The sequence below is a fragment of the Heteronotia binoei genome, chromosome 10, assembly GCF_032191835.1.
Source record: "Heteronotia binoei isolate CCM8104 ecotype False Entrance Well chromosome 10, APGP_CSIRO_Hbin_v1, whole genome shotgun sequence".
Lineage (NCBI taxonomy): Eukaryota > Metazoa > Chordata > Lepidosauria > Squamata > Gekkonidae > Heteronotia > Heteronotia binoei.
Genome location: NC_083232.1, coordinates 74,942,481 through 74,966,280, shown reverse-complemented (window position 1 = coordinate 74,966,280; position 23,800 = coordinate 74,942,481). Strand labels below are relative to the sequence as shown.

At 39.0% G+C, this 23,800-nt stretch overlaps 1 protein-coding gene across 50 annotated transcripts in view; it reads left to right on the top strand.

The window, feature by feature from the left end:
- The window catches only part of CLASP2 (cytoplasmic linker associated protein 2), a 160,704-nt gene that overhangs the window by 89,463 nt on the left and 47,441 nt on the right, over positions 1–23,800 (top strand). For 16 of the 50 annotated variants that reach the window (XM_060247575.1, XM_060247569.1, XM_060247567.1 and 13 more), the window contains 10 exons: positions 733–868; positions 1,794–1,864; positions 2,121–2,180; positions 2,994–3,071; positions 3,311–3,478; positions 4,574–4,629; positions 4,812–4,982; positions 11,740–11,763; positions 14,512–14,529; positions 16,048–16,149. In XM_060247575.1, coding sequence (XP_060103558.1) covers positions 733–868; positions 1,794–1,864; positions 2,121–2,180; positions 2,994–3,071; positions 3,311–3,478; positions 4,574–4,629; positions 4,812–4,982; positions 11,740–11,763; positions 14,512–14,529; positions 16,048–16,149 — 884 coding nt within the window. Of the gene's footprint in view, positions 1–732; positions 869–1,793; positions 1,865–2,120; positions 2,181–2,993; positions 3,072–3,310; positions 3,479–4,573; positions 4,630–4,811; positions 4,983–11,739; positions 11,764–14,511; positions 14,530–16,047; positions 16,150–16,291; positions 16,319–21,676; positions 21,707–23,800 lie in introns of all 50 variants that reach the window. The other 34 variants (XM_060247540.1, XM_060247572.1, XM_060247568.1 and 31 more) reach the window with 7 other exon arrangements.

Genomic DNA, 23,800 nt, shown 5'->3' with positions numbered 1-23,800 from the left:
CCCTGGATTGGACCCTTGGCAAGCATTCCTGATGTTCAGAAACTGAATTTTTTATTTTCCTGCAAACTAAAAAATTGCATGAAGAATGATGCTCTATTTCACTATATAATTTCTGTACATCTGACAAACTGAGTTTATTTTAAGGATACATGACTTCCCATACAGTTGTCTGCACATAATTTAGTGGGGCAAATAATGGCCTATTTTGATCTTTGATGTACTTGCTTCCAAGTAAATCTGTTTGGTTCAAAGATGTGTAATGAGACCTTCCATTGTGATGGCTGATTTGAATAAACTTAAAACTGATGATGTTCGTGTTGTAGAAAGTGTCATTCAATAAGTTAAGCATGATGGTTTCACATTCAATTGGGGTGTGGATTAAAATCCTGTTGTCTACCACGGGGCACCTGGATTCTGCCTTTTTAAGTACCGGGAGCAAACAAACTGATTATCTTCCAAAGTGTTATATGATCTCCAAGATCATATCATCTGACTACTTGCTGTTTAAAAATGAATATTATACTTAGCATTGGAGCTTCATTGATCTAGCAAGATAGCACTGGTGTTTGTGTTAAATGATTGAAAAGTACATATTAAGTATTAGCAGTATATGGAAAAGTTTGTTCAACATTCCTTTATATGGTAAATAACTAGGTAAACTGAGTAATTAAATAAAGCCCTCTTGGGTTGATGAGCTACATCTGGTAACCAATGTTATTTAATTCTTTGCAGCCATCTTTCAACTGTTCTTGGAAACAAGTTTGATCATGGCGCAGAAGCCATTGTGCCTACTCTGTTTAATCTGGTCCCTAATAGCGCCAAAGTCATGGCTACTTCTGGGTGTGCCGCCATCAGATTTATCATTCGTGTAAGTCTGCTTCCATTATACTTTTAAAATATGTTTATTAACTGTAAGCATGTTGGCCTGTGCATTAGTATGTGTCCAAAACCATATTTTTAATGCCCTTTATCATGACAGCAAGAAGGCCCAGAACAAGGTAGTGCAAAGGAGGTGAAGTGCCAAACTAGCTGCGTGCACCCCACCATCTAGAGAGTAATATGTCAGTGTTCTGAGAATAATACTTCCTTTCAGGACCTGGCCAGAGCACAGCGCAGCCTCAGGCAGCCCAGCACCTGTCAACAATGCAGCAAGGCACAGTTACGCTCCAGCTTTCTTAAGTCAAGCCCTGGGAAGACTGGTCTGCTGGAACAATCAGTCCACTAGGATCAGGCCTTGCTTTCCAGCCTCAAGGGCCCAGTATCACTCTGAAGAAACTTGACTGACCTTGACTGCATAGTGATGGGCATGTGAAAACATCAGCTTGATGTGCAACAGTCATGAAAAAGATTGAAGATCCTTGTATAAGAGCAAGGTGCATACCTTGACTTGCCCCAGTCTCTTCCCCACCCCCCCATAGCTCCTCATTCCCCTCTTGTTTGTTTTACTTGAGCAGTAGCAAACAGATTGCATAAACAGTGAAACTTTGCCAGCAAGCTACTGTTTGGAGGCAGGAAAGGAGGTAGCAGACTGACTGAGATTTATGAACAAAATGTGGTCCTTTGTACTTCTGGTAAACTAACCTGGGTCTATTCAACAAACTGGTTTAGATGAGCCACAGAGGATTTTTTATGACACATTAATGTAGTCACATGCTCAACTGGAAAAATAATATATGTGGAAAAGCGAAATGTAGACAGTGAAAATGCTGTCCAAGAGAACCTTGTATCACATGAATGCCATGTATATTGATTATCCTGTGGAAGATTATTTGAAGGTATTTTTCTCTTTTCAGCATACCCATGTGCCCAGACTCATACCTTTAATAACTAGCAACTGCACCTCAAAATCTGTTGCAGTTAGGAGGTGAGTAATTTTTTTTTTTTTTTGCATTTATGAATGCCAGCTTTATTTTTCCCCCCCATGGTTTCTATGTGAAGTGAATTTTTTTTCCTCAGAAGCTTGCACATAGAGAAAGTATGTCATATTGCAAGATATTACAGTTCCTCAAGAGCAAAATATGGATACATGGCAGTCCCATTTGTGATTTTACTACAGAGCTGATGTCCGGATTTTTAGTAAACTTGTGCTAAATGCTAAAGTTGTTTTTTATCTTTTTCAGGCGCTCTTTTGAATTTTTAGACCTTTTGTTGCAAGAATGGCAAACTCATTCCTTGGAAAGGTATTTATTCTTCCACTATAGTAGAATGATCAGCAATTTACAACTTCAGTGTCTGCCTTTATCTCACATAGCTAAGTTTTGCAGCAGTTAAGTTTGCTGCCTGTTGATAGTGTGCTCTCTCACTGCACTGTGTTCTGCTCTTGCATGTTTAAAATATAACACTTAATTTAAAATTGACACACAGCTGTTTCCTTATATTTTTAATGAGGTCAACAAACAGAACTTTCATCGAAAGTCTCTTTAGACACCATGCTTTTTTGTAAGATTTTATTCTAAGGAGGCTATTTCAAACATTGGTTTTTCAACCTTGATAAAATGTATAGAGATACATTCTAAGGTGAAGTTTGCATTGGGGCTCTTTGTGTAGCAGATATCACCAGTAAAATCTGAAGACTACACAAGAATTAATGTTTGTTGTCAGCGGTTCAGGGAAGTACTCAGTAACAGCCATGTGGAAGTACGTAACCTAATCATTTAATTATTGCAGCTTAACAGTATCTGTGTAACTATATCTCAGCAGGAAGCAGTATTAGCGTATTGCTATTTTCTAGACATCTTACTAGGAAATATGTCACTTAAAGTATTTAAAATACATTCTAACAGTGTGTTTTTCCTTGATGAAGCACTGTATTGGGTTGCAGTAGGTGCCAGTTACTCCTGTCATTCTGAAGTGTTTGTAAATCATTGTATGGCTCTTGGTTCTGTTTAGGAATTCCACTTCCTAGATTATCAGACATAAAATTAGAAAAGTAAAGATTAAGGAAGTTATCACAAATTATATGTTTTATAATAGAGTTGTGTTTTCTCTTATAGGCATGCAGCTGTCTTGGTTGAAACTATCAAAAAGGGCATCCATGATGCTGATGCAGAAGCAAGAGTGGAGGCAAGAAAGTAAGACATAAATGTTCATTTACTAATCATAAATGTTTAGTTGCCTTCTAACAGGAAAAGAGAAATCAATATTCTAAGTGGACTGTTGTATTTTGCTGCTACTCTAGATAGGCTTAGATCTCACTTCTTTTTTTAATGAATATTTTTTCTCAACTCAATTATTAGCAGTTACCTTAATCAAAAATGCTTGAATGGCCCTACAACTCTTAATTAATGTTATTTCTGTGATTGATTTATAGGACTTACCTAGGTCTAAGGAATCATTTTCCAGGTGAAGCAGAGTTGCTGTATAATAATCTTGAACCATCCTATCAAAGAAGTCTCCAGACATACTTGAAAAATTCTGGTAGTGTCACATCACTTCCACAGTCAGACAGGTCATCTTCCAGCTCGCAGGAAAGCCTCAAGTAAGGGTTATTTTTGAAACAGTCCTCTTCCCTGGTCTAGATGAAGAGATCAATGCATGGAGACTTGTGGAAGGATGTGCTTTTTTACTTGGTGGATGCAGAACTTGTCAGCTTAAATTGAATGCTCATCTGAATGCAGATATTGTCTGTCCACATTTCATTACTTCAAATGGGATGTGCATCTCCATCCAGTTTCTGGCATATCTAGTCACACTTAAATACCATTTTTTTTCCTATGAATGTTTTTGTTTTACTTTATTTACTTCATTTATATTCCACCTTTCTCTCTAATGAGACCCAAAGGAGCTTTTATTGCTCTCCTCTCCTCCCTTTTCTCCTCACAACAGCCCTGTGAGGTAGGTTAGGCTGAGTGTGTGACCAGTCCATTAGTCTAGCACTTACCATTACACCACACTGGCTTTTGGGCAGTGGCTGGATTAGGCATTTACTAGTTGTACAAGACTGAGATGCATCCTAAGCCTTGATAGTGTTGTGAACCCCGTGTCCTCTATATTATTACTAACCTTCAAAGGGAAAAAAGGTGTCTCATCTTTTGCAGTGTCTTTTTTTTTCCCTTTAAGGGCTAATAATAGCTCTAGTAGTATGATTTTTGACCAGTAAAACCACTCAGAGGGAAGCAGCTGAATTCCTCCTTCCCTTACATGGCTTCTGTTAGAATCTTAGAAATGCTGGGGCAATCCAATAATGAGTTTTGCAGTATCTCATCTGATTTGAAACTCATTGTCTCCTATCTACAGTGACCCCCTTGCTATTCATTCATTGTACTACTGTGCTAGTCTAGTCTATTTTTGTCCTAGCTTTTCTCCAAAGATTTCAGGGCAGCATGTGGGTTTCTCCCCTTACAGTCTTATCTTGTGAGGTCATTTGGTCTGGGAGTGAGTGACTGGCCCACACTTGATTGCCAGTTGGGGATTTGAGTCTAGGTCTCCCCTGTTCTAGTCCAGCATCTTAACTACTACTCTAGGCATCTGTCTGTTGATGGCATAAAATACAAAGAATGTGGAGATGAAGACAAAAGTGAGCTTTTCCTATTAAAATATTTAACAACTTGCCTGTTTTTTGCCTTTATTTTAGTCGTCCTTTCTCTTCAAAATGGTCTACATCCAGCTCAGCAAGTATAGCTGGCAGAGGTAATAATTTTCCCCTCTCCCATACAAAATCTAATCCAGACTTCATTTTAGAAGTGCTTAAAAAAAAAAAAGACCATGTCAGGATTATGTCCTTTTATAATCTGAGATTTAAAAACATTTAAAAATATTCTTAATAGACAAGGGGTGCTTAATAGGTTTAATTTTTTCACTTTAATTCATAGTTGCAGGGAGTACCAAGGCTGCTCCAAGCCCAGGAACTCTGCAGAGGTCTCGCAGTGACATTGACGTTAATGCAGCTGCTGGTGCTAAAGCACGTCATGCTGCTGGCCAGCCAGCAGGAACTGGACGATTGGCAGCAGCTGGTCTACCTCCAGGATCATATGCTTCGCTAGGTGAGGAAACTTTGTTTAAAAGTGCAATAAGTTGCTCATTGAAATTCTGTCTGTGTAGATATTTTTCAGCACGTTCACAGTAATGTCCAAATTGGGTGCACTGAAAGACTGATGTTTCTCAGAAATAAACAGGAGTATTACAGTACCTTTAAAGGCTAACCAAATTTTATTCCAGAATAACATTCCATGAGCTGGAACCCCACTCCTTCAGAAGCTTCACAATGATCTTTTGTTTAAAACTTTGATTTGCAATTTTGTAAACTTTTCTGTGCTTTGATGTTTAGATGAAAAGTTGGTGCAAAAAGATCACTGTGGCATGAAAACCATGTTAACTTGGTTTCCTCCAACAGAGAGATGAATTTACCAATAAAGCATCATTCCCTTCACCAGATTTTAAAGGTGTTTGTTATTTCAGAAAAAAGTATCTATTAACAAAATGTTGAGTTCTTTAGGAATAATTTGTATGTATTTTTATACACCTTCATTGACTGTGACCTATTGTGTTTTGTGTGAAGTTATATGGTTGAGCTGCAATCAGTTTTTTGTAGCTCCTTTTCAGTAGTGTTGCTTCCTGTTGTATTCTAGCCAACTTCTAATGAAGCAGCTTGATCATTAAAACATTATTTTCTCCTTATGGTGTTCCTTGCAGCTTGGATAGGAGAGCTTTCATTTTTCTTATATGTCTCCCTTATATGAGTGGTCACTGTTTGGTGTCTTGCATAAAATTAATTTTAAAATTTCATCTTAATTCTAAGTGTAGAAATGGTTGTACAAAGAAGAAAAATAAAACGAGGGTAAAGATCAAAGGAATGTATAAGAAATTGTTTAAATCCATCATCATTTGCCTTTGGTCTTCTCCTTGTGTCTTTTGCATTCCTGAGGCTTCAGTCTTTTATAATTAAAAAATGGCAAGAACTTAGGAGTAGCTTCTCCTCTACCTCCCCACCCACTCCCCGACTTTGTCAGGCTCTGCTCAGGCAGCCACCACTGCAGCCTCCCAGGAAGAGAAAAAGTATGAGGCATTACCTTGAGGCTGGCTCACCTTCCACTCAGAGGCTTTCCAACTGGCTGCAAATCCACCTGTTGTCTTTTGCTGCTTTCCCTTGCCACTAGAAGCCAACCTGCACTGATCAGGTGTAAGGTCTAGCCGCTTGACCACATGGCAGAGCTCTTGCTGAGTGGAGTGAAGGTGGCCAAAACCAAAAAGCCCAATCCCAGAAGGAAGACGAGCTGGGGGCAGTGCAGCACCCTAATTAGGCTTTTTGGCTGCCCCTGCCCCATAGCCCTCCATGGGCTTCCTAATTGGGCCCAGCAGCAGGCCTGTAGCCAGGGGGGCCTGTAGGGGCCCTGCCCTCTGACTTCCTGTTGGGGTGCCCCTACTCAGGGCCCCCAACCTTCCCTCCCTCCCCCCCGCCACCACTTGAGGGACCACGGGGTGAAAAATTGGACCAGAGGAGTGCCCAGGAGCAGCCGCTGCTCCTCCCATGCCATCAGCTGATTGGTGGACCTTTAAATCATGCAAAAGGCTGGCGGTTGCTCCTGGATACCCTCCCAAGTGTTTTAAAGAGCTCTCCCCCCACTACTGCTGCCACCTTCTCCTCCTACTCTTGAGGGGGCGTGGGGGTAAAAGTTAAGTGGGTGGGGGCTGCCCCCTCCCTCCTGGGTGATTTAAATTGTGCAGGAGAGTGCCCAGGAGCAGGTGCCAGCCTTCCATGCAATTTAAAGGGCCCACCAATCAACTGATTGGTGGGCCCTTTCAATGGTGTGGGAATGGTAGCAGCTGGGTGCTCTCCTGCGTGATTTAAATCATCCGGGAAGGAGGGGGCGACTCCCACCCTCTTAGCTTTCACCTCCACAGCCCCATAGGAGGAGGAAGAGGCAGTGGGGGGAGTGAGGGCCGTTTAAATCACACAGAAGGGCACCTGGGAGCAGCCATGGGCACAGGGGGTGGGGACTGACGAGTTCCCACCAACTTTTGTTAATGCCCCCCAGGGTCAGAAATCCAGGCTATGGGGTTGCCCAGCAGCAGTCAGGTTGGATCCCCAGCTTTCCGTGTTTGATACGGACTTTCCCCCTCTGTACCCTCAAGAGCTACCACAGCCCCTCCTTGCTCTGTCAGCCCTCCTGCAGGGCTGCAAACAGGAGTGAATCCTGGCTTAAATTCATTGTCATTCTGCCTTGGGTCTTTTCTATATGTCTTTCACAGCCCTGAGGCTTTGGTGTTTTGTAATTGCAGAAACAGCAATTACTGGAATTCTACACCACTGTTATTCCCTGTTGAAGTCTTGTGATGTGTATCCCCGCTACAGTGGCTAATTGAGAATATGTTTACTCATAAGAAAAATTCACTTTTAACTGTTTACTTCCTGAGATGTAACTTTCAGTTGCTGGTCTTTCACACTGAAAACAGCTTGTTCTTGTCTTGACATTATTGTTTCCTGAACAAGCTTCCTCTTGGTCACCACAACCCTGAAAATCCCACTAATACTTTCTTGAAAATCCCACCATTTCCTTATGTTTTTGAACACTATCAATTTTTAAAAATGGTTGTGTGGTTTATCACAAAAGTTTAAATTAAAATCAAAAAGATGATTAAGCTAGAATTTTGTTGCGAGGCTGAGTTGTTAACCTATTTGAGACCTGGGCATATATTCCATCCATAAATAGCTTCTGCACTTATTCTCTTTCTGAGCCCCAGAAACTACAGTTTAATAGTACTGTTATGCAAAAACAACCGCAGAAAGCCTGGAGGCAGCTAGGCAAGAGAAGAGAAAGGCATTTGTAAAGGAAACTAATAATTTTGGTAATCCAAACAACATCACAAATTGGGGGGGGGGGGGGAAGCAGAATTAAGGTTTTGGAAACTGGCAAATGAAGCCTGTTGGGAAAGTAATAGGAAAGGGACCTTATTGCAGCCAATCAGCTGTTTGAGAATGGGAGAGCTGCCAAGAAGTGCAAGCGGATATAGGAAGAGTAGAATTAATATGGAAACAGCATTGGCTAACAAGAAGAAACAAACTGTTAGAGTAGTTTTGTGCTGAAAATTTTTGTTGTTGTTCAGTCGCAGTCAAGTCCAACTCTTTGCGACCCCATGGACCAAGTCATGCCAGGCCCCTCCTCCTGTCTTCCACCATCCTCTGAAAATAACTCTATGTAATGGCAATTTTTTTCAGTGTTGTATAAACAAAGCTATGAAATATTGATAATGAGGACTAAAATTTCCACAAGTCTGTGCAAGAGAAAGCGGAGGAAAAGAATTTTTATGTACAGCCTAATAATATATTTCTCCATTCTGGCCCAGGATGTCACCCAAATGGCAGCCTACATGGCACATGTGCCTGCTGCCTTTCTTCTTCTTCCTGCCAAGCCATGCATTCACTACAAAAGGAGAGAACACTATGTCAGGCAGCGCATGCAATTCTGTCTGCATTTGCCTTACTAGGAGGGAAATTACTGGTGACCCCAACCAGGATACAGTGAAATCTCTCTTGTTCCCCCATTTACCCAACAGTAATTGTTTGCAAGGCTGCTGTATTTCTGCATTTTAAAAGATATTTATATTTCCAGCCTCCCACGTAGGTTTCCCATGGCCTTCTGTCAAAGCAGTGCTTACAGTATCTGGAATTTTCACATTTTTCACTGGGCCTCTGTCCATTTTAAAAAAATTTATTTGGATGTAGTACAATCCTGCATTGAACAAACAATTGATTCCTGTTAATGCTGAACTGCAGCTTAAGGATACTCTTTTCACATAGTGGTAATGGTTACTGCCTAGATGTTTTACTTCTACATGTGTATACAAATTCTGAGACGGCGCACTAGTACTTGGAAGTATGAATACTGTAACACAGCAATCCTGATGATAAACATGATGACCTGTAGGATAGTTAAGTATGAATTCACTGGCAATGTAGAGGGTCCTATGGACAAAACAAATTAATTTGCAAATTAGAGTGGGGGGGAGAGAAGACCAAAATAGTTCACTGAGCTTTCTCATTTCTCTCTAGGAACAACAGAATTTTAAAGGCAATAGAGCATCCTTCTCTGTTAAAAGGGGGAGGGTGGGAAACCTGGCATTCTCAGGCTTTACAGTATCATGGAAAAGGAGATGAGGAAAGGGCTTCATGGCTCCGAAACCTCCCCAATGCTAATCCTGCCCCCTAGCCACTCTAGGATGCTGTAAGCTTTTGAGGGCTGTAACCACTTTGAAGATGAAAGAATCCTGGCAGGGGGATTAATTAGGATTGGAAAAGCACTTTGTCTGATCCTGTGCTTGTCCTGCATTATGATTGTGGGTATCTTCTTAAAAGTTATATGAACTAAGGACCTTGTAAAGCAACCCTCCTTATGAGTTCACTTTTAATTCCCAAAAACTTGGGACAGTGCAGTCCATACCTTATGCTTCAAATGCTTCCCTCCAATCCTTCTTTTGTGGTACTTTTGATAATGCTTGAAGTGTGGCTTACCTATTGTTACTTTTTTTCTGTTTCTGGTTGTAGTTCTTACTCCTTTGGTACTGGATGCTAACACATTTCACATACTAAGTGGGATTTGAAGGTAGATAAGGAAATTGTAGATATAAGGGATTAGTCAGATGTCTCATTATAAATGATATGACAGTCACTATTCTGAATTATAAATATATAAATAAATCCATTTGGTGTTTAGTTTTTTTTTAAAAACCCTGGGATTATTCTTTTTTGTAATTGTAAATGCAATTCCCAGCCCTCTGGATGGAGCATTGCCTGTGCCTGGCAAGGAACAAGAAGATAGGAAATGAGCCAAGGAAGTTCCCCCCGCCAGATGTGTACGACGATACAAGGCACATCACATGGGGGACTATAGAAGGGTCCTGACTTTGGTATTGCAGCACAGCATGTCTCACCTTTGCATCCCTCCCTATTCTGTATATGTTTCCCTTTAATGTTTTCATTTCCTTGCCATGATTCTTGGTTAGAACATAAAAACTTAAGGGAAGCCATGTTGGATCAGGCCAATGGCCCATCCAGTCCCAACACTCTGTGTCACACAGTGCCCCCCCCCAAAAAAAGCCCAAGTGCCATCAGGAGGTCCACCAGTGGGACTAGAAGCCCTCCCACAGTGCCCCTCCCCAAGCACAAGAATACACAGAATCACTGCCCCAGACAGAGAGTTCCAACAATAAGCTGTGATTAATAGCCACTGATGGACCTCTGCTCCATATGCTTATCCAATCCCCTCTTGAAGCTGTCTATGCCTGTAGCTGCCACCACCTCCTGTGGCAGTGAATTCCACATGTTAAGCACCCTTTGGGTGAAGAAGTACTTCCTTTTATCCGTTTTAACCTGACTGCTCAGCAATTTCATTGAATGCCCACAAGTTCTAGTATTGTGAGAAAGGAATAAAAGTATCCCATCATAATCTTGTAAACCACTATCATGTCACCCCTCAGTCAACGTTTCTCCAATATGTTAGTTGCTGGTTCATGGAAGCAGGCCCTCCACTGGCATATTGAAAAGCAGTATGAAATATATTTAATAAATACTACAATTCAGTATGTATATCACTCCTTTAGGTCTATATTTACTGTTGGCTGCACCTGCAAGCTGGTGGACATAGGGTAGTACAAGCTGTTAAAGTGCTAGCTGCTTTCAAACACACATACCCCTCCTCATCCTCCCTTGAATTCGGTTTCTATCTTGTCAGCAGTTCGGCTGACTAAACTTCATGGTGTCTTTGTCTACCATATGCTGAATGCAGGAGAAACTTATCAGTAATATTATGGACTGACTGTACTAAACTCAGATCCAGGTGGGCTGTTTGGCCTTTGCATTTGTCAAAACATCTTCATTAAGTTGTATGCTAATTTGCTGTTCACCTATGTAGAGGCATCTGTCTATATATATGAACTGTTAACTTCCATTCCAATGTGTCTGAGCAAGTGCGCATGCACATGAAAGCTCACACCTTGAATAAAACTTCATTGGTCTTAAGGTGCTACTGGATGCCAAATTTGTTGTACTAAGCTCAGTGTGTTACTTTCTGTATTGCTCTAAATTCAACATATAGTCCTCTTAAGAAGATGTTTGGCAAAACAGATCAGGCTGTACCAGAAATCTGTTGAACAATGGCTTGTTTGACACTTCATATATAAAGTTATTGGGCAGTGACCACTTGATTCTGTTTAGATTGTTATATAATTATTTTATTTTGTTTATAAATTATAGTAAACAATCTTGCTTTACTACTGCAGTAGGGTTTTTTGTTCATTTTACTGGAACTAGTCTCAACTTTTTCCCAGGCATTTCTACTTACAGCTGGGTTTTGTTATTGTTTTGTATTTGTTTTTCAATGACACTGCATGTGTTATTTTTCCTTCTTTCTTCCCATCTTTACTGTGCTGGACTTCTCCTTCTTCAAAACTTCATGATCTTAACAGGATTATTGAAGAAGCTGTTACTTAATACTGTGATCAAAATTTTTACATTTAAGCCATGATCTTATCCTGCAAAAGTTCATACTTCTAGCTTTTATCCTTCGTACAAATCCAGAAAATGCTTTATAGACCTCTTTTATAACAGAGATAGTAACAATGTGCATCATGAATTTTCAAACTTCACCTTGAGAATTGTTCACCTTCCAAAGTTAGTACAAGCATGAGTTCAGTGCTGTGTCTGTAAACTCTTTGTATTCATATATCTTCTATAATGAATCTGTGAACGCTGTTTATCTAACACACTAAGTTTTCCCTGTTTCTTCGCCTGCTCTACCAACAAAGAGGATACTTCTGACAAGATGGATGGTAAGATAACTGTTTTGTCTGTCATTTTCAAACCTATTAATCTTGTGGTTTCTGTTAACATAATCTGATATTTGTATACCATACTCATCTGATTTTTGGCTAATTTTACATGTTTATACTCATCTAATCTGTGACTAATTCTGCATGTTTCAGCTAACATATTACACTTCAGTCTCAGTTTGAATGGTGACTTTCTACTCACTTCTCATATGGTGTTTTATGTGTTTTAATCATTTTTGGCTTGGCTGGACTTCTGGACTTTCCAAGAAAGGACCACAAATATGAGTAATAAAGTAATCTATTGAAATTTCTCTGTGGGAAGCCAAACTGAATTTTTTGGACAATTATACGCATTATAAGTTTATTTTGAAATCTGTGTTGGAATTTTTAAACTTGGGCACATCACAGAATGGGGTGTGTTGAACATTGAAAAGAGTTTTTCTTTCAATTTGGTATTCACAGTTCTTCCTAAAACAATTTCCCCCCCAATTAAGATAAACATCTGTATACAACTAGGTAATAATTTATCTTGTGCTATAACTCTTGGTTCATGAGAGTAGCTACAAATAACTGTCAAGCATAACCCCCCCCTTGGAACATTTTTGGACCAGCTTTTCAATAGATACAAAAATTTAATGATTTCTACTCCTTGGTACTACTTTTGGGAAATAGAAAATTAGATTGCTCTGTTATCTGGACTACCTACGGGGGTGAGATAATTTTTTCCCAAACATATCACCATATGTTCTATGTTTTTTGAAGGTAATGTGATTTGTGGATATACTATTTCCATATATTGTTTCCAGTTATCACTATAAAAGAGAATCTTCACTTTGCAGGTATTCAGAGTGATATCACAATGATAGTTAAATGATTTTCTCCATTACTTACATATGAACTTCTAGTGGAAATTGAACTTTTGTATATATCCTTAGTGAGAGCCTATAATTCCTCTACATGCATTAAACCAGCAGTTTCTTATACATACTGCCTATTTTCAGTCTGGATTTATAGCATTACTAAATATATTTTGGTTTCAGTTCAGTAGATTATTTGGCATGCTAGGTGTTAATTTAAATATTGCTCTTATGTTGTTTTGTCAAGTTATAATCAGGGAAATGACCATTAATGGGGGGGAGGGAGGGAGAATGGTATGTTTGTCTTTCTATCAGAATTACTGCTTAGTTCTTGCATCTTGGTAGAGTATTACAGCATGGTGGAAATGGAATTGGACATTTAACCAATTGAAAAGGCTTGGTCAGTTATTGTTAAAGCATTAAGTTTTAGAACAAAAAGCACAGGCTAATCAAAAAGTTTGCTTTTTAAAAAGTAAGGTCTCCTTACTTTTGTAAATCTGAAAAATTCATTTACAACCTAATTTTAAAAGGAAGAAAGAAACTGAAGCAGAAGTTAACAGCAATTATTTTTAAAAGCCAGTATTTAAAATCAATTGTGGTAAATAATTGGCAGGCTAATACTTACTGTTTAGAAATGCGTGCAGTTGTACAGATGGCTAGGATGAGAAGCTTTGCTGTGCTGTGTAGTTTACCCCAGCAAGCAGCCCAGTCCATGTTTGCTAATGACATCACAGTGAAATAAAAAAGTAAACTGCTACCTTTACAGTGGTGTTCTTGCCATCAAAGAGGCAGTCTTTTTTTTTTTTTTTGGTCTGGTCAGTTGATTTTTGAGCACATGTTGAAATAAAAAAAATCTAGATCCCAAATCATAACTGTGAAGTAAGTTGCTGGAATGGCAGAGGCAAGTTAGTACTTGTTAGTCTCTCATTTTGTAGAATGCCTGCTCTTAACTTGTACCACTTGTACTACCCCAGAGTTAGCAGTTACAGTAAATAATAGGGGGAAAGCCAGTATCCAACCCTTGTTAAACCCCTTCAGAACACATTTGTGATCCCATTCATTTTCTGTCTCCAGTGAAAAATGGCACATTTAATTAAGTTGGACGTAGTGTTGTGCTTGCATCTCCATTAATCTCTCCCAACTACCGTGTGCTTCTTTGTGGCTAATTTGAATATTCAAAGATGATGTGAAAGTGGGGAAATGGAAACATTCCTTCTCTTTCCCTCATCAGAGGGGGAGGCTGTCTATACTCAAAGCATTTGGATCCAGTCCTTTTTCTGTTGTCCTTGTGACTGGTCCTCAGTTGCTTCATCTGTCTTTACAGCTTACTCCACCTGTAGGCTTTGCCTAATATGGTGGGCTCATAATATAACTCAACTTGAAAGTGTTGTCCTTCTTTAATGTCTGGGACTTGCCTCCCTTCCTGTGAAGTTAGAGGTAGTTTAGAAACTTGTTCTGGAGTTGTGTAAATTGCATTTAGGTGATCTCTTTATACCTCTTCACATTAACATAAGTCACATCTGTTGTATGACTAGATATGGGGCTTTTTGGTAGAAAAAAAACAGCAGGAACTCATTTGCTTATTAGGCCCACCTCTGATGTCACCATTGGAACTGTGTTCCAGCTCAAAAAAAGTCCTGACCAGATGCAACATGGTTTTAATTATAATAGCGGGTAGCTAAATGCAGTGCCGCAGTTTTAATTTGACAAGACTGGAGAGAGCAATTGATTTTTAAACTGTAACATAAGCGAAAGTACGGACTAAAATCTGCTATCAAGCAATGCAACTAGTTTTATAAATGTCCTCTGGATTCCTAAGGATGATTTCTTGCAAAATTAGAGATGTTTTATTTGGAGTATCATTGTTTGAATATTTCCCCCCCTCATTTAGGAACAGCTTCTGAAGATGGTAAGAAAAATAATCTTCTGCTAGAAAGCAAATGCTTCCATCTTTTGTATATCCATTGTCATAAGCAGTAGTCTTGTACAGTTGTGCATAGTCATGCGGCTTTTAAGGTTAATTTTAGTTGGCTTCCTAATAATGTTTTGTTGTCACGGCAATATTTCTTTGCAAAATTTTATGCTATTTTTTAAGCAGCCATTTGAAATAAAATTATATTGATTTTTGTTTCATTTTATATGTGCAAAATTTTGGTTTCCTTTGTGTTGTAAAAGTTATTGGTGATGCTTCAGTATGCTAGACATTCTCATGTGTTGGGGAAGCAGGTGCTACTGTTTGTTGGGATTCAAGCTTCTCCTAGCCTTAATGAGTAAGCACTTTGATTCAGATAAAAAATCAGAACAATTGCCATGTGGATTTCTTTTCACTTTATTAGAAGCTGAATCATCTCTTTGGAGTTGTTTAGCATCATAAAACAATGGTGGCACCCTGTATTCCCATCCTTTGCAGGGGCAGTCTTTATTCAATTACACAATTAGATGGAGGAAATGCTCTCATTGCATGGGTGTGATTGTTCTGGTGTAGTCAAACTTCTGTGTATAATAATCTTAAATGGATGGCTCTGCTTGCTAATAACTCAGTAACTTTTTATACTAGCTCTTCTCATAGACTTCCTACTGTGGACTTTCTTCTTTATTTGGGTGAATAAATCCTTTTGTAGGAAGCCTAAAGAATATGAGAATTATATCTAACAAGGCTGTGTGCTGAACTGGTTCTTTTCTACTTTTCTTCTGGATTTTAGTTTAATGATAAGATATATGTTGCAGTGAGTGTAAGAATGTGGAATGTAGAATTTGTCTCTTCAGCTTTAGACTTCCTGTTGCTACATATCCATCCTGCTAAAGTCTGCTTAACAATGGAAGAATTCTAAATTGTTTGATTTTCTGATCTTAGGCAAGTCCAACTTGAGTATGGAAGTTAGTAAGATTCTGCTTCAAGGCATGCTTAATGAGTATCTCTTAGCTGGACTACAGGCCTATAAGTGTTGGCAATACAAGCCAATAGCAAAAGCAAGAATAGTACTCAGACATGCATAAGAGGGGCAAAAGGAATGGAAGAACTACTGTCTTAAATACAGACCTAAAATTGGCTCATCACTAAGTGTAACCTCCGGGTAAATTGTCAGGCCAACTACTCAAGCCAACCTTTAACAAGGATGTTTTGTGAGTTGGTTACCAAAATTTTGCATTTAATGCAGGATATTTTAAAAAATATTAATCTTACATTCTTCTTAGTTTTGTTTAAAATTAACATTCCTATAATCTATTAAAAAGTTGCGATAAAGTTTCTTCCTGCTTGCATTCCGCAATCAAGAATGCAACACTGTAAGCTAGCCTGTATTTTAACATTTTAATTTCTAATTAGAAATTACTAATATTCGAATAGAGTAGCGACCTGATTTATAGTATATTTTTCATATTTATGTTCACCAAATCCTCCAATTTCTATGACTTTTTCACTTTATAGGACGTGTGCGAAGCAAGCTTTCAACACCTTCTATGGGCATTGGAAATTCAAAGACAGATTCCAGGGGCCGTAGCCGAACAAAAGTTGTGTCTCAGTCTCAGCGTATGTATTGCCACCTGTCACTCTTACCACTGTACTGACATTAAGCCATATACATAGTGTTACAATCATTGACCAAAGGATATGGTCAAAATATTTTTTTAAAAAGAAACACTACATACTGAGTTGTTGTTCTGTGCCATAGGTTCATCATCGCCAGACAAAAATGAAGGTATTTTTTTTTCAGTGTTTCAGTGTTTTGGGTCAATAGTCTTTTTGCATGCTTTTGAGTCTTTTTTATAGTTGGTGTGGTGTTAATTTGAACAAGATATGAACATAACATGAACATCTGCACTCTAAAAATCAAAGAGAAGTAATTCTTCCTGCTGTCTGTTAGTTTGTACCATTTACAAACAAATTCTGTGCCATGAAATCTATAATAAATGAAGTATATTGTAGGAAGTGAGAGAGTGATGATCTTGAGGATTATGATTCAAATCAGTGACTTAAAACTGTAGTTCAGTAACTAGAATTATTTCCAAAGCTATCATACTCCGCCCTCCCCCCCAACATAGTACTCAACATGTAAGTTTTATAATGCATAAGCACCTTAGATATGTAAAAAGAAAATGGTTCTTTCTTCACCATTAAGAAAAATCAGCTTCGTGGTAATTTTCCTTAAACACAACCATTTCTAATTTCCTGCCATTTTCACTTAGAAAGTCATTTTAACATTCATATTGTTTTGGATCTAAAACTTTTTTTGTGAACAGAAGGCATCTTTGGATTCAAGCCATAGTTACCTTTCAGTGCAACATGGTTGTTTGTTTTCAGCCTAATTGTCAAATATTACACATTCCAAAATGGCTGATGCTTCTATGCATTTTACCAGAGTGTAGAAATATAGTTCAAATCTGAACTCAGTTAATGTTTATGACATTTCCTTTGGTGGATCCCACCTAGCAGACTCACAGCTCACCTTCTTTTGCCTGCTGCTGCTGGCCACAATGTTTGAGCTTAAAGCCCTAAGGAAGCAGGATTTGTAGGGAAAGACTTTATCCAATTTGGGCTTCTTCTGCCCAGATTAGATCAGAATCATGGTAGCACCACCACTACCCAAGCAAAGGGGGATTTCCCCGGTATAATACTGGAGGAGATGGCTCCAGGTCCACCTCACCTGGTTGTATGTGTGAGAGAAAGGAGGATGAGGTTACTCTTCCAAGTTTCTTACTCCTCCCTCCCTGTGTCTCAGCTAAGGACAGAACTGTCCTCTGAGCTCCCCATGTGTGACTTCCCAGCGATCTAAGGGCTAACATGGCTTGGAGTCTTTTATGTAAGATAGTCCCCCATTCCCAACGATCAGGCTCTATTTTCTGAAGTAAGCTTTATTCCTCTAATTTAAACAGAAAGTACATAAAGTTAGGAAGTATTCTACAGCAAAGGAAAAGATAACAAGATTAGCTAGCATTCGTTTAATGTTTTATGTTTCTTTCTCTAGCCAGAGACTTACACTCTGCAGAACATCCTCTATCCTCCTCAGTTTGAGGGATGGGTCCTCCCCTGCCTGCCTTTCAATGAGCTTATTGAGGGTCATGCCCACAAGGTTCCTGGACTGGGCAAAGCCAAAGGCTAGACAAAGGGGCACATCGATGACACACACACGCACACTTGTTTGAATCAATGGCAACTAAGGGCTTGCCTGCCACAGTTCACTCCACCAATAATATTCCACTTCTGGATCAGGGGCTTACTGTCCACACTTTTCTGTCTGGTGCTGGGGATGATTGGCAATCTGGCACCTTACAAGTGAAAACCTGGTCTTCCACCAGAACAAGGTGACAGCACAGTGAATGCTGCCTATGGGCTTTCCCAAGTTAGCCATCACCATGAAATTGCCACTCTGTCCCTTTAATGCAGCTGGGAATCTGGTTACCCATTCCAGCAAATAAACACGTGTAATTTTCACATCAAAGCAACCCCCATTCATAACAGCTATAGCAGCTCTTGTTCCGTGTGCTGCCACTTTGGGACCTGGGGCTATTCACAGTGAAGGAAGTGGGCATCTGTTATCACATTTCCTGCACCAAAGAAAATTGGCATTACATGTTCTTCACTGTGACTTTATTTCTTGCAGTCTCCCTGAAAAGAGAGTATCTTGTAGTGTGGTAGATGTAGGTACAAGTGATGCAAAGGCATAGTTCAGTGGCAGGAGTGTCCTTTCTTTGCAAAGTATGTAATGAAAATGTCACCTATACATTACACTCATGGAACATCACATGCTGACAAAGAATATAAGGACCGGATGTATCTGAAAAGGCAATTTTCCTTAACATAATCTTTGTTAAAACAAAAATACAACCTCTTGTAACTTGGAAGATTGACAAAAATAAAAATCTTGGCGTATTTAAATACTAGGATAGAGAACTTTTTATCATTTTAAAGAATATAATTCCAAATATTTGCCTGACGCCTTCTCTCACTGCAGCTAACTAGGGCCCTCTTATCAGTGAACTGTAATGCTGCTTTATTTTGAACAGGGATGCTGAGTTAATGAACTACACTATTTTTTGTCACATCTAAGGTTATATATCTTCATTCCTATTCCCACAGGTTGGAAATTTCAGCCTCAGTGTAGGTTTATGTGGGGCTATGCACCTTCCTTCCCTTAATGCTACAATTTAATTGGCTTGTTCTGCTTTTGTCTAAACTTTACCATTACTGACACCAACAAACAATAGTTTCTGTTCGATCTCCAAACCAGGATTGCAGACTACCTTCAAACCATGGCTTGCAGTCTGTGTTTGGAGGGCAAACACAAGCCTTAATTTATTAGATGTAATGTAATGGTAAACTGTGGTCTGTGTTAGATAGCTAAATAAATGGGATTGCAGTGGTGGGGTGAGAAGGGGCATGCAATCATATAGTGTGTTCTATAGTGCCATATAATAGTTACTTTCAAGTGTATTTCTTGCTGTATAGTATAGCGTGGCATGGTAAAATCATATCACTAATTCAGCAGTGATATGTTCTATACACAAGCAGACCTCGCTGTTGAAAAGAAACAAACCACTGTTCAGTAGAGCATTGTGAATTCAGGATATATCCTTCATAGTGGATTTCAAATATTGGTCCCTTTCTAGAGTAGGAAATCACTGAGACGTAGTGACTGCATGGGCAATTCCACAGACTACATAAGTGTTGTACCTATGACATGCATCATATGGTAAGGCAGGCGGTAAAACTGTATTAAGTGTACATTTGACAGCAAATCCAACTTGCTGCAACATGATTTAGGAAAGGGCCCCATGTTGCAAAGTGTAGCACCACTTTGTTACAAATATAATGCTTGTCTCCTTTATTATTATTTTGACTATATATAACTTGATAGTTGTCAAAATATTCCCAGACTAGCCAGTTTATTGTTTTCTGAGCTTTCATAGACCACCTCCTACTTGATCAGCTGGGTTGACTAGACAGATGACCACTGCATATGTAATGGCAGAGTACTCTTACACAAGCCCCGCTCCCACTGACATCATCTGCAGAAGTGAGGCAAGTAGTAACTGGGAACAGGGCTTTTCCAGTAGCTGGTTCCCTAGTTGTAAGATGCTCTCCTGGTACCTGCTTTATTGGCGTTTATTGGCAAGAACATTTCTTGTTATTGTTTTTATTGCTTTTTTTGGCAAAAACATTTCTCTACCCCCAGGCATTTAGTTTAATGTTAACCAAACTCTTTACTGTCTGCCTTCTATAAGTTAATTTTTTTTGTGCTGCTGGTGGTGAGAATTTTATTTAGAATATATATTTTATTTATTTACAATATAAATCTATTTAGAACATATACATGCCCTCTGTCAGGAGTCCTGGATGAGGCTGCTCTGTTGTCTGAAATTTTCTGACCTGTTTCGCTTATTTTGTTGGCTAATGGGTGAGATTTTAGAGAAATGGAGTAGAAACATTCTAAATAAATAAGCTTTACACTTATATTTTAGCACCAGAATTTGTGCTCCTCCTTGTTTATCTCATTTGGGCAATTCTGCTTTTTAAAGGAAGCTGTCTTAATTTGTATGGCTTCTTTGTCTTTGGGTTTTAATCATGCAGGCCTACTCTGGGATTTAGTGGTACCTTTCCTAATTCGCTGTATACATCTGCGCTTCCATAGGTGGTTGCTTGAAATAATTTCCAGTCATCCCAAAGGGATGTGACTACCTTTACCCTCCTGTTCAACTTCCTTTTGACTAGTATTCTCATTTTCTAGAAGATTCTTCTTCTGAATCAAATGTAGTGTGTTGGACTTCTTGGAACTTCCATTCACACATATGATGAACTGAGTGTACTATGAATACTATTCCCAGTCAGTTCAGCAACACCTACATCTTACACTGGGCCTTAAGTGCTCTTAGTACCAAGTCCAATGTTGCCTCCTATCCTTTCTAATTGACTCAGACTGCTCCAAGGCATAATCACATATGGTATTTAAGAATTTTGAGGGTAGTTGAAGTCATCCTTCACTACACAACTTTTTTTCTCTGGCTGCCTTCTTTCTTTCTCCATTTCAAAATAACCCCCAGTTTTGGTGACCGATAGTATATATCTGGTATATAGTTCTTTTGCTTGCATATTATTTCCAGTTATAGTGATTCTGAGAGGGAGTTCTCTGCCTCTTAAATTTTCTTGTTTATAGGACTCCATGACTGTGATACACAAAGCCAACCTGCATCCTTGAGAAGCTTATATTATTAGGAGTATCTTATTGTGGTTCTCTCATTGAGAGCTGAAATTGTGATGGGGTATGTCCTGGCTCTGGTTGAATACATGAAGCTACCTTATATGGACCAGTGGGCTAAGAGTCAGTATTGTCCACTCTGGTTGGCAGTCTCTCTCCAGGGTTTCAGACAGAGATTTTGTCACATCACATACTCCCTGTTTCTTTTAACTTGAGATGCCTGGGATTGGACCTTCTGAATGCAAAACAAATGCTTTAGTGCTGAACCACAACTCTACCTTAGTTGGTTTTGTTTCCAGTTGTACAACAGAAACTACATAGAAAGTCTAGCTAAGACATGAAGATGTTATAAGACTCAGTTAAAATACTTGCAGTTGGTTGGGCATCTCTTTTCTTTAAACCTCTGTATGCATGCCAAATACAAACTTTATGTATCCTTTCTCATCTTCCTCACTATCACCACGTTGCTTTTTCCTTCACTGTATTAATCTAGATTGAACAAGCTATTTTATCTTTTCTTCAGCTATTAAATTCTTTTTTTGCAATTTACTTTGAATGAAGATTTCAAAAGCTCTTGATCATGTGCTTCAGTTAAATTCATTATGATGCAGTTCTTTGAGAGCTGAAGAACTGTAATTGTACAGCTTCTGTTTTGTCTGCTTTGTATATGAGCATCTAAGCCCCAGTGGAAGCTACTAAATGCACTGCTTTTAGCACATAACCCTCTTGTGGCATTTCCCCCCCTTATGCAAACTGACTAAAGTTTTCTTATTTCCATTTGCCATCCATTTTTAATCTGCTCTGCTCCTTCCCTTTTCATGGATTTTAAACCCTTGCCCTATTCCTGCCTTTACACTTGTTCAGGATCACAGTCTGCTAACCCACAGTCTGGTGGTAAGGCTCTTCCAATTTTGTGTGTGCATTGTTGTTTGACCACCCATCATAGTGAGGTTCTATTCAGCAGAAATTACTGTTTTCCTAGTGCTTCAAGTTCTCAGCACAATCAAATTCTCACCTAGAGTTATATCTCTGTTTCAGATTGAGGTTATAACTAACCTATGTCTTAATGTTATTAAGCACATTTAACATCTAGTCTAGGTACCCTTAAGTATAACATGGTGGAATTAGCATGCCTTTTAAAAGAAGAGTGAATTCAAATATTTATACAGTTTCTATACTTGGTCCCTGTGGTGCAGTACTGCAGTCGGAGCCCTCTGCTCACGACCTGAGTTCGATCCCAGCGGAAGCTGGTTTAGGTAGCTGGCTCCAGGTTGACTCAGCCTTCCATCCTTCCGAGGTCGGTAAAATGAGTACCCAACTTGCTGGGGGGAAAGTGTAGATGACTGGGGAAGGCAATGACAAACCACTTCGTAAAAAGTCTGCCGTGAAAGCAACGTCACCCCAGAGTCAGAAATGACTGGTACTTGCAGGGGACTACCTTTACCTTTATACTTGGTAGAATCCTCTATGACCAGTCATATTGAGGAGGATATTAAATTTGCCTACAAAAACAAGTCTTTAAGAACAGTACAGTATCTCATAGGGTAGACTTATGAAGTGAACTGAGCAGATGAGTAACCCCAAGAAGAGCAGTATGGACAAACTTTGTGATGTCTGAGTTTTCCCCCCAAACTTTGTAATGGCAAAAACATTGTGATGATCACCCTTCCTAGCCGAAGGCAGCTTCAGACATTACAAACATCCCATATTGAAAGCATGCAGATGTATGACAATTGTGCATACATCTGGTTTGTCGTGTATACATTCATTGAGAGGGGATGATGCTTAGATACCCCAGGCTATCTGGGTTTTTAAATGTAGGCTGCTAGCCCTTCAGATAGTATAGCTTTTAAAACTAAAATAACTAAAAATAGTCACAAAGTTTGAATCCAGTGGAACCTTTAAAATGAAAAAAGTTTTATTCAAGACATGATCTTCTGTGTGCATGCACACTTATTCAGATACAATGAAATGGGAAATTACCAGTCCATATATATAGGTAGAGGGTGAGCTGTAAATTAGCATACAGCATAATGAAGATGTTTTACACATTCAAGGATCAAACAGGAATAACTAGCTTAGCTTATATGGTAACCATTTGTTTGGGTTTGGTTCCAGGAGGAAGCATGATGAAGGAAATATGTCAAAATTGGAGATTGATGGGCAGATGTATTTTTAATTGTGGAAAGCTGAGAGTAATTAACTGAGACCCTGTCGTTATGCTTTATCCAGGGTATCAGTTAATTACTTTCAGCATTCCACAATTAAGGATACATCAGTCTTTCTCCAATTTTGACATATTTGTTTCCTTCAATGTGTTTTCCCCAAACAAATGACAACCCTATAAACTAAGCTTATCATTCCTGTTTGGTCCTTGAAACTATTAAACGGCTTCATTATGCTGTATGCTAATTTACTGCTCTACTTATATTATGGACTGGTAATTTCCATTTCTTTGTATTTGAGGAAGTGTGTGCAAACGAAAGCTTATACCTTGAATAAAACTTCATTGGTCTTAAAGATACCACTGGATTTCAGCTTTCTGCTGCTGCTTCAGACCAACATGGTTACCTTCCTGAATCTAAAGATAGTCATAAAAGTATGTGGACAATATATGGCATTTCAGCCTTAAGATTTGTTTTCTGAAGAAGAAAAATAGATTTTGATTTCTTATTTAACAATTTGAACTCAATATAAAGTTTTGGCATAATTTTTTCACATTAAAGTATTAAAAATATGTGTATATATAATTTTTGCTGAACAGACTTTTCACTAGAAGAAGCCATTCAGCTGCAGTGTTTCCCAAACTCCCAATAGCTGTGGCACACACACCCTGAGCTAAAATTTGCAGGCCCTCTTGCATCCAGAAGGGTTTACATGTAGAGTCAAAATTACCCTTACAGTGTGTTTGGTTCTTGCACTGTTCTGCATGAGCCAATCTTTTGAGTGTTCCTCTTAAGTGAGTCATGCAGACTCTGAGGAAAAGTA